This window comes from Ctenopharyngodon idella, chromosome 14 (assembly GCF_019924925.1).
Source record: "Ctenopharyngodon idella isolate HZGC_01 chromosome 14, HZGC01, whole genome shotgun sequence".
Lineage (NCBI taxonomy): Eukaryota > Metazoa > Chordata > Actinopteri > Cypriniformes > Xenocyprididae > Ctenopharyngodon > Ctenopharyngodon idella.
The window spans coordinates 4,102,733-4,113,292 of NC_067233.1; the positions used below are offsets into that span (position 1 = coordinate 4,102,733).

The 10,560-nt window shown below is 34.2% G+C and overlaps 1 protein-coding gene across 1 annotated transcript; it reads right to left on the minus strand.

Annotated features, from left to right (window-relative positions):
- Positions 1-2,983: 2,983 nt before the first annotated feature.
- On the minus strand, positions 2,984-10,347 carry slc25a48 (solute carrier family 25 member 48). The gene is made up of 7 exons (XM_051860684.1): positions 10,151-10,347; positions 9,332-9,375; positions 9,041-9,112; positions 7,718-7,970; positions 5,370-5,645; positions 4,266-4,399; positions 2,984-3,536 (listed from the first exon to the last, which is right to left on the minus strand). Exons 1-7 carry the CDS (start codon positions 10,194-10,196, stop codon positions 3,432-3,434), a joined length of 930 nt encoding a protein of 309 aa, XP_051716644.1. The 5' UTR covers positions 10,197-10,347; the 3' UTR covers positions 2,984-3,431.
- Positions 10,348-10,560: the final 213 nt, after the last annotated feature.

Sequence of the window (10,560 nt, forward strand, 5' to 3'; positions counted from 1 at the left end):
TGTGCTCACTATATATATATCAGTCACAATAGAAAATGCTATTTTTTATGACATGATGGTCTGATGTCTCAAGCACACACACATCACCTCTTTGTACTGAAGCCTGGAAAAAGAATAGGTATTATGCAGCTGATTGTGATGAGCAGGTCATCCATCATCATTAGGCTGTTTCACGCAGTCCGGAATTCAGTGACATGTGAAGTTGTCAATATTCATGCAGGCAAATAAGTTAATAAGATAAACAATAATAGATCAAATCTCTGCTGCATATGGAGCCCCCACATCTGAGTCATCACTTAATCTGAAGATAGAAATATTTCAAAACATAAGTTGCTGTCTGTCTAGAGCTATTTTTAATTGCTGCTGTTATCATTATTCCATCTGTTTTTGCTTTTTTTTTTTTAATTCTCAGAATAGTAACACTTAAGAATTACTTTTTTGGTACATTAAACTTTAGTATGTACACAACTAAAGCCAAACAATGATGCATTTGATGAACATGGATGGATTTAAAACAGACATAATATACAATCAGAATGTCATTTGAGGATTATTAATGCAGTCTATAGCATATAATTACTGGAGCACTACTAAAAGGGTTTTTGGCAGCATCTTTATGCCTTAATTGACTTGGACTTATGCTGTTTTGCTTGTGGCTTCTAGGGAAAGGCAGCATTGGTTTTCAGTGGAGGTGGAGTTTGGCAGAGGCCATTCAGCTGCAGTGAGGTTGACACAATGCAGGCTGGCGCTTTGGACGCTGCCTGTGTCCTCAGCTGTTTTCACTTAAACCTCATCTATCACTCCACTGGCTGTACACAAAAGGAGACTGCTATACGAGAAATCTGAGGCTGTGCTAAAAAAAAAAAAAAAAAAAAAAGGTTAGGTCATGTTTAAAACAAGCTGTTTAAATGTGACTGAAACATTATTTAGGTCAAAATGTTTTATAAATAATCAATTGACTGCTATTACCTGTAGCTATGTAAATGAGAATATTTTCCCTGCAGTGCCATACACATTGCAGCTTATTTTCAGTGGAAATCATTTAGTTTTTGAATAAGGCTTGTAATTATTCAGACATACTGATGACCCCTCAGCAATGCTTATCAGAAAAGGTTTATTGCTTCAGTGTCACCATCTGGTGGAAACATGTTTTTTCATGCAACTACTGACTTTTCTGAAATAATGAAACAGCGCCACCTAGTGAATCAGAAGCAACAATACAAATTATTATAAGGACAATTTATATATTTTTATTTATTTATATTATTTAGGGCTGGGTAAATACAGGATAGAACACGTGTTGGGTCAGTTTTACCCAGCAAATTGGGTTGTTTATTTAACCCAGCATAATGGGTTGATTACTATAATACTAGCTTAGTTTTTTTTTTTACTTCAGACATGAATTAATGTTTACGGATTAATCTAAATCCTCTAAACTTTTTTTTTTAAATACTCAACCACTGGTTTGCATGATAATTCCTTTATTTTCGATTATATTTTATAGTATAGCATATTTTATATTGTTTTTAATACATATTGCCAACATTTAAGCTCATTTAACAAATAGTATAAGTAAAAATGAAACATTTATAAGTAATTCAAGAGTAATCGACCAGTTTATGTTGCCCTGTTTCTACCGTAACGGCGCTGGATCTCGTGCCGGAGATGGCTCGCGTTTGGCGGGGGAACTGCTAACTTCAGGCCGCCGCCTGCGTTTCACTCGTAGCCGAAAAATGCTAATGACTGACTCCATAACCTGTCCATAAATAATCAGTGTACAATTCTGAGAACATATTTTAACATCCTAAGTATTTATATTCTGTATCTTTTTTTAATAAAATCATAACATTTTATTTAGGCGTTTCCATCATGCGAAAAGACCGACGGGACACTCGTTTAGGTGACTCACATCGCGCCCCTGTATGTTGCTTTGCATAAAATGAAACGATATACAGAACAATAACAAATTTTTAGATAAAATAAAACGTACACAAACCTGTATTTTACCGAAGACATGCACCAATTTGACGGAGCTGCACTGCTCTCTCCTGAAGAGGTCACAGAAAACCCGTGATAAATAACCCCTGGGTTGTTATGTCTGACCCAGGATCTGGGTAAAACAAAAACTAACCAAACACTGGGTTATTATTTCTGACCCAGGAGCTGGGTAACACAAAAGCTAACCAAACACTGGAAAAATAACCCAAAAAATGACCCAAGGCTCAACCCAGGACTTGGGTAGAAAAATATAACCCAAGATTTTAGAGTGCATAACAATTAGATAAGAGGATAGTGGAGGTTGAGTAAAAAAGGATATGATGTATTAAAATTGTTTTCAAGGACATGAACTCAACAATAGGTGACAAAGTTTTCAAACAAGCATTTTGTGATATAGGCTACACTCTAAAAAATTCTGGGTTAAAAACATCCCAAGTTGATTGGGATTTGGTTGTTTTAATCCAGCGGTTTGGTTAAATGTTTGCCCAATGTGCTGGGTGGTTTTATTTAACACAACTATTGTTTAAAAATGACTATATGTCTGGCTTAAAATGAACCCTAAATAGGTTGGAAATTAAAAATCAGACACATAATTACTAGAGGCAACAATAATAATCAAAAGGTGATCATTTATTAATAAGCAATTTAATAAATGTTTATTGTTTAATTCTTATTAATTCAACTTATTAATAAATGTTAATTTCCAATATATTTTGGGTTCATTTTAAGCAAGCAATACAGTCATTTTTATTCAATAGTTGAGTTAAATAAAACTACCCAGCAGTTTGGCAAACATTTAACCCAACCACTGGGTTAAAACAACCCAATCACTGGGTTTGTCCATTTTCAACCCAACTTGGGTTGTTTTTAACCCAGCATTTTTTAGAGTGTACCACCGTTGAGATCAAATTCCTATTTAAACACGTCAAGTAAGATACATCAGTATTGGTTTGCAAGTGATTCATACAAACAAGCAAGTAGACACTTTCTATTACTGGTTCACTATATAATTTGATTTATTTCCATTTGGATCATATTGCATTAGCGGATAATCTTAAAGGCACATGAAAAAAAGCAGATAAAAACATTTAAGCCCAGGCTAATGATTTGTTAGAAGATAATGCATGATAGTGACCACTTTAAAGTACATATACAGGACAGGTATTTTTGAGCAAAATACAAATTAGTAAATCATTCACATGCAGATAATGCATAGTCATATATTAAAATATCTGAGCAAACCAAATATGTTCAAAATACGTTCCTATTTTTCACTATTTTCTTAATATAAGAAACACCTAAAAGTTTCACTGATACTCTTCATTGTATCAACAAATGCCACATGTAAGTCTACATGCAATTAAAATCACGAATGCTCTAAAATAATTTCCGGGAGCATATAATGTGGATTAGTTTGTTTCAGCTTAAGTCTGTTAGAAACTGCGGAAAAACTGAAGAGAAAGCTCATAACCAAGAAACATGGTTGCACACATTGGAAATCCCCTGATAGCATTCACAGTCGCCCCACGAAAGAAAACCTGCATTGACAATAAAATGAAAAAAAAAAAAAAAAGCATTAGTATTATATTCATATTTCACAAAACTCTGAATCAGCATGTTTAAACATTAACAGTAATTAACTTACACCAGGCCTTTATAAGCTCTCTATTAATGTCTCTGATCTGACCCTTAAAATCACTTCAGCTGGTGTAATATACAGTATATAAATTATTGGTGTAATATAGTACATATTTGAATATAGTCAAGTTGATTCACTCATATTAAAAAGTGTATTATGTTATTTTAAAGGTTCCAAATTTTGTTTTGGAGGTGTCCTACAATAGTTTTACATGCATCCAAGTCTGAAAACGGTTTGTTCAAAGATTCTTTCTTTTAAGAGACAATAACTCTTATCACAATAACTTTTTTATTTAATTACTCTTTTCATTTATCGTGCACTTTGATCTTTGAAGAGCTTTCACATTCACAAACAGCTATATTGTACACGGCATGAAAGGTAATATTTGAAAAAGCATAATAGGGGCACTTTAAAGTTTGCTGACTTAAATAATACATTCTTATTTAGATGACCACATGAAGCACATTTTGTAGGTTACCTGACCAAAATTGTTTGACAGGTGTACTTGTTCCTACTTCTACTTTTGTACCCGTTTAGCAGCTATTGTAACTAGTCCTGCAGCTGCTGCATTGAAACTTTGTTTTGAACCTTGCTGTATAGAATTGTATAACATCATTCAGCGACTTACATGTATTCCCTCTGTCTTGTAACTTTGCATGATGCAATGCACAATGCCCTTGTATTTCCTCTGCTGCATTGCATCTGCTTGCAACCTGCTTTTCACCACGTCAGCAGGTGTGGCGGTGACCCATGAGATGGATCCTGTGGAACAACAGCATAAGTGAAATCTCATGTGGAGTATCCTTAAAATGCTTGACTCCCACTAGTGTCATATTTAGGTTAAACCAGGCCCTTCCCAGAAACTTAGGAGGACAATTTATGGGAAATACAATGAGAAATCTCAAAACAATCCACCCTCGGACTCTCCTCAGCCAACAGTACACTTATTAATCTGACTGCTGAGAAATAGTTTGGTGTCATCCATTTTTTTTTTTTTTTTTTTTTTTACAGAAACTTTTTCCATGATGAAGAACCTTATTTCCAATGGAAAGTTTCCATGGATTTTAAAGGCTCTTCATGAAACCACTGATGCCAATAAGGAACGCTGTAGGTAAGCGTCACATTCAGGCAAGAAAAGAATAGCTCTCTTAAACCTAGTGAACTAACTGTGAGAGCATTTTAAAGTTTTACCTTATTATAATGCTTTCTAAGATGCTATTGGACCACATTTTAATGGCATTATTTTTTCCCCCTTAAACAACCAAACTCCACCCCGCAGCCGATTCTGAAGACTTCACTGGTTGTGTCAATCACAGTGCTGACTGCATACACATTGCATACCTAACCCTACCCTACACACCTAACCTAGGGGGGGAAATCACGCATTTCAAGGCAGCATTACATGTATCTTTTGCAGAGAAGGCAATCCTATAATGCATTGCAACAAGTTCAAAACACCCATCTAAGATGGCAGACCAAACAAGAAAATGTTGATTATAGATATAATTCATGAAATAATATAATTCATAAAACAATAGTTCATAGTATTTTAAATTGACTATTGTTGTTAGCTTAACAACATGCTAATATCAAATTCTATTTAAATCTACAGTGTTTGAGAGTGTTTTAAATCAGTCACTTATTAGGTTCCACTTTAGTTAGAAGCCAGGTGCCTGTGTAGGCAGTAGACAGCATCTACTAGGTTTTGGAACAGATATCATGTCTCAATTACCTGCTAAACCTCCTGCTAGCCATATGCAACAGGGATGAGGTGTGCCATTGCCATCAGGATTCAGCCAGTTACAGAATAATGTGTAGGGTATGAAGTACAGGGTGTAACCAGGTACATCTCGCAATATCATGGCTCCCGCTCCACGGTAGAGTCCTTGAATGCCCTCGTTCTGCAGGACAGTACTAATGCAGTGCAGTGGCCCTCTGTACATAAACTGGGACTGAATCCCCATTGACCGAAGAGGGACACTCCCATTCCCAGCAAGGTTAAAGTTCTCTGAAAACACACAAAACAGTACATGAGCAATACTGTGTGTATTTTTGTCTTTTTATAGACATTTTTTTTTTCCACAATTGTTAATTTCCTTGTAAATGATTAGCTTTCAGTAATCATTACATAGGAATTTTTTTCTTTAACCCTTTCACGCATAGAGGTCACTACAGTGGACAGCTAATTAAAAAGCCATTTTCTTGCTTATGCATGGGTTTTGATGGCATAGTTGCACATCAACCACTACAGTGAATACTAGTTGATCATCCTATACACTGCCACCAAATGGCAAGCCTTTGTATGTGGAATTTTTGTTTCTTCCCAAGATGGCCGACGGCTAGTCAGAAAAGCCAAGTTTCTCTGGAATATCCACCCATCCTAAGAGACTCTTTGAGGTAAAAAAAAAGAAAAAAAGAAAAGAAAAAAGTAACATCTAAGGAGTTAAATTTCCAAGTATTGATTTTAGATTGGGATAAAATTCTGACTAATCATCTGTCCATTAAATTGGACATTATGCATCACATACTATTACTGTGGCTGTTGTTCTTGAAAATACTTTTTTGTCTGTAAATAAGTGTATTTGTGTTATTAGATCGTAGTTTGCAGTTTTAAGTAAAAGTAAAAGTAATCTGATTACGAAATGCATGTTACTTGTAATGCGTTACTTTACTCGTAACATCAAAAAAAGTAATCTGATCATGTAATGCACGTTACATAATGCATTACAGTACTCACTACATCAAAAAAGTACTCTGATCACGTAAAGCACATTACTTGTAATTCAATACTTTACTCATTACATCAAAAAAACTTTGTTAAATTTTACTTGTACTTCAATACTTTACTCGTAACATCAAAAAAGTAATCTGATCACGTAAAGCACATTACTTGTAATTCAATACTTTACTCATTACATCAAAAAGTAATCTGATTAAGTAATGCATGTTAATTGTAATGCATTACATTACTCGCTACATCAAAGTAATCTGATCATGTAATGCACGTTACTTGTAATTCAATACTTTACTCATTACATCAAAAACGTAATCTGATCACGTAATGGACGTTACTTGTAATTCATTACTTATTACTCAAAAAAGTAATCTGATCACATAATGCACGTTACTTGTAATTCGTTATTTCACTCATTACTTAAAAAAGTAATCTGATCACATAATGCACGTTACTTGTAATTCATTACTTTACTCATTACATCAAAAACGTAATCTGATCACGTAATGGACGTTACTTGTAATTCATTACTTATTACTTAAAAAAGTAATCTGATCACATAATGCACGTTACTTGTAATTCAATACTTTACTTATTACATCAAAAACATAATCTGATCACGTAATGGACGTTACTTGTAATTCATTACTTATTACTCAAAAAAGTAATCTGATCACATAATGCACGTTACTTGTAATTCAATACTTTACTTATTACATCAAAAACATAATCTGATCACGTAATGGACGTTACTTGTAATTCATTACTTATTACTCAAAAAAGTAATCTGATCACATAATGCACGTTACTTGTAATTCGTTATTTCACTCATTACTTAAAAAAGTAATCTGATCACGTAATGCACGTTACTTGTAATGCGTTACCCCCAACACTGCTCATTTCAGATGAGATTTGAAAACACCTGATTGCTAGTAGTAGCAACTTGTATGAAGTTCTTCTCTGTCTGGTAGTTGAACGGGAACAAACCCAGTTACATTTAAATAATTGAAGCTGTATTATATATTTTTTGTATATAATGTTATAGTTTTCACATGATTTTATTCCTTGGTTTGTTAAATACACAAAGTATTACTGTGCTATTACTGTATTATGTTTAATCTATTACTGTATTATGTTTAATACAGCATCTCTTCAGTTAAAATCATAAACGCGTACTGTATACTCAAGTGGACATATGAAAAATGCCCTAAGAGCAATAAAAACACATAGGAAAAAAATCCTGACGATGGTTATCATAATTCATGCATGAAAGGGTTAACATGAATATGTTCAGTCCTACTCCATGCATGACTCCAGGGTGCTAAAATGTCAAGAATCTAGCTTACCTGCAAGAACAGGTTGGGTTTGCATCTGCAGTCTAATTTTGACAAGGTCAACAGGGGCGCCCACCCCCACCGAAACCAGACCGGTCAACATGCTCGCTACAGTCAAGTCAAGCATGCTGCAAGGGTGTCTACCATCACCATAACGATATCTACTAATGAGGCGTTGTGTGTTGCTGAAGAAGCCGAACACCAGAGAGTTATAGAGGGTGATGCTAGCCAGTGGAAAGGACAGTCCTTTGAAAAAGCCTGTAACCTAAGACAACACAAAAGAGAGATGTCTTTGTCATAGAATGTCTACTTTTCCTTCCAAGAAAAGGAAATGCCTATTCATACCATAAATGGGGTGATTTTTGATATGCAGTCCCTCCCAGGGACAACTATGAAGACAAATTTTGTCCTGTGCCTTGTGAATTTGAATGGTGGCCTTGGTCAGTCTTAATATATTATACATATTTATTTACAATTAAGAAAAATAGCGTGTTTTTTAATCATTTTACTACTTGTGTTGGAGTGAGTGTTGCCATTTTTGTCATATCCCAAGATTCTGCAATATTTTACATGAACAACTGGCAATTTATTAGGAAATACTTCGGATGTATTTTTTTTCAGTTACGTAATGCATGTTACTTGTAATGCATTACTTTACTCGTAACATCAAAAAAGTAATCTGATCACGTAATGCACATTACTTGTAATTCAATACTTTACTCGCTACATCAAAGTAATCTGATTACATAATGCATGTTACTTGTAATGCATTACACTACTCGCTAAATCAAAAAAGTAATCTGATCACGTAACGCATGTTAACTGTAATTCATGACTTTACTTATTACTTACAGTTATAAGGATTTAACCACTATTTTCTTTGGGATTATTGTTTATTTTATTGTTGTAATAATTAATTTATTGTGTCTTCAATAATACTCTAAGAAGTGACATCATCATTAACAACATTTCAAAGGATGAAAAAACTATATATGACTAATCTAAATGATCTAAAATACACACATATTCTAAATTAAATAAACCTAAATTACCATAACTCCAAGTTAACTCTTCAATCTCTGAACAATGGCTAACTTTAAATCTTTATTTTCATCTGAATCCATGCTGTAATGCATCTTTTCATTCTGTAAATAAGATACTTAATAAAGTTTAAAAGCCTGAGGAAAAGTATAGCTCTGAAGGTACAGCAAAACAGGAATGACTCAACAAATACAAGGTTCTCTGGCCTTTTGGAGTAATTATGAAATGTTTTTTATAAAAAAAAAAATAAAAAAAAATGCTTCTCAGTAACTTTATAAAGATATAAAGTCTTACATTTTCCTTTTTGTAGATTGTTACAACACAGTGGAGAGTATTCTTGTATCCTTTGCCAGCTTGTAAACGAGTCTGTAAAAAAGCACAAATTAATTTTTCATTATTCCCTGGGTTGACACTAACCAAAATGTTATGCCATCACCATGGGTAAAAAAGAACAATAATGCCTTATGAAGTAACACTTGGAGTGTAAAACCTTTAGAAAGGGAATATAAATACATAATTTATAAATGTATAATAAATACATTTCTAATCTTACATTTGCACAAAACGCATGACAAAACTTGGTACCTTGACTGTGTCAAGTGGATGTCCTACAATCACACTGGATGCTCCTGTAACAAAAATAAGTAGGCTATGCATTCAAAGTGCTGCAACTGAAGTATACAAAGTAAATTATAATGATAGATGCACTGCATAGCTTTGTAGGAGGCTCTTCTTGCAGAACACAGTGCCCGTTTTTCATGAATAAGTTATTGTTTTGAACATTTCATGGTGGATGGGCATGCACATTAGGGCTTTACAACACACTTTTTCTTTCAATGGAGAACCAAAACCTGTCTTTACACCAAAAACCCGTTTAAGGCTGAAAATGTAGACCAATGTTGTTTACAAGACAGCGAAAAAATAGTTAAATACTTTGTTTGGAGGCAAAGATTTTGTAACACTTAAGGCTGCTGAAATGGTTTTGATATACATGTGACATAAATTCAGTGAAAAATAGACTTGGAATTATTTTATGTAGCCTACATCACATAGGCTAACTGATAAACATAAACAAAGACGCAAAGACGCCCCTCACGTGGCTTCTAGCCATTTTTCAGTTAAACTTGTTTTTCGACTCTTTAAATTGACAATTTTCCCATTTTTGCGGTATTTTCAAGAAAAAAACTTTCTCGAAATGCAGATAATATCGATTAAAACAGTTTAAAGTGGTAGTTTAATTGAAACTTGCCAATCTATTTTGCAGACGCGAGGATAATACATTAACTAGCCTACAAAACAAGAAAACTGCATAAATACAGGCTAAATCGCACAATTAATCTGCGAAAATGTACGGCTGGGGTTTGTTTGTAATGTTAAACATACGAAACTTTTTATAAAACTCACCTCCAATCCATCCTGCTACAAAATCATCCAAATGAAAGACTGTCATTGTACAACAGACTGGATCTACACTGGAGATTTCCACATAAGCGTCGGCATTGATACGGTTTAAATGTTGACGCTAAACATCCGTAAGCTTCATTTAACAGTTCGTCAGATCGATAAAAGCAAAGGTAACTTCAGCCTCATCCACACATTTAAATCGGTGAGGGGGGAGTATATGGGGGCGTTACAGACACACGAAAATAGATCTGTCCACCAACATCCATAATGAGCTGATTAAAACAATTTGCTGCAGGCATATTTCTCATTATATTGTGTAATATAATTGGGTAAAGTGTGTTAATCTTTATCACGTGGCTGCTGAGTTCCTATATATCGAGGAATGCCTGGAATGTGGTGGTGTCCATGAC

Coding starts and splice junctions, on each gene's coding strand:
- slc25a48 (XM_051860684.1), bottom strand. CDS start 10,196: ATGACAGTCTTTCATTTGGATGATTTTGTAGCAGGATGGATTGGAG. Junction 9,376..10,150: donor TGTAGCAGGATGGATTGGAG/GTGAGTTTTATA, acceptor TTTTTGTTACAG/GAGCATCCAGTGTGATTGTA. Junction 3,537..4,265: donor ACAAGACAGAGGGAATACAT/GTAAGTCGCTGA, acceptor TTGTCAATGCAG/GTTTTCTTTCGTGGGGCGAC.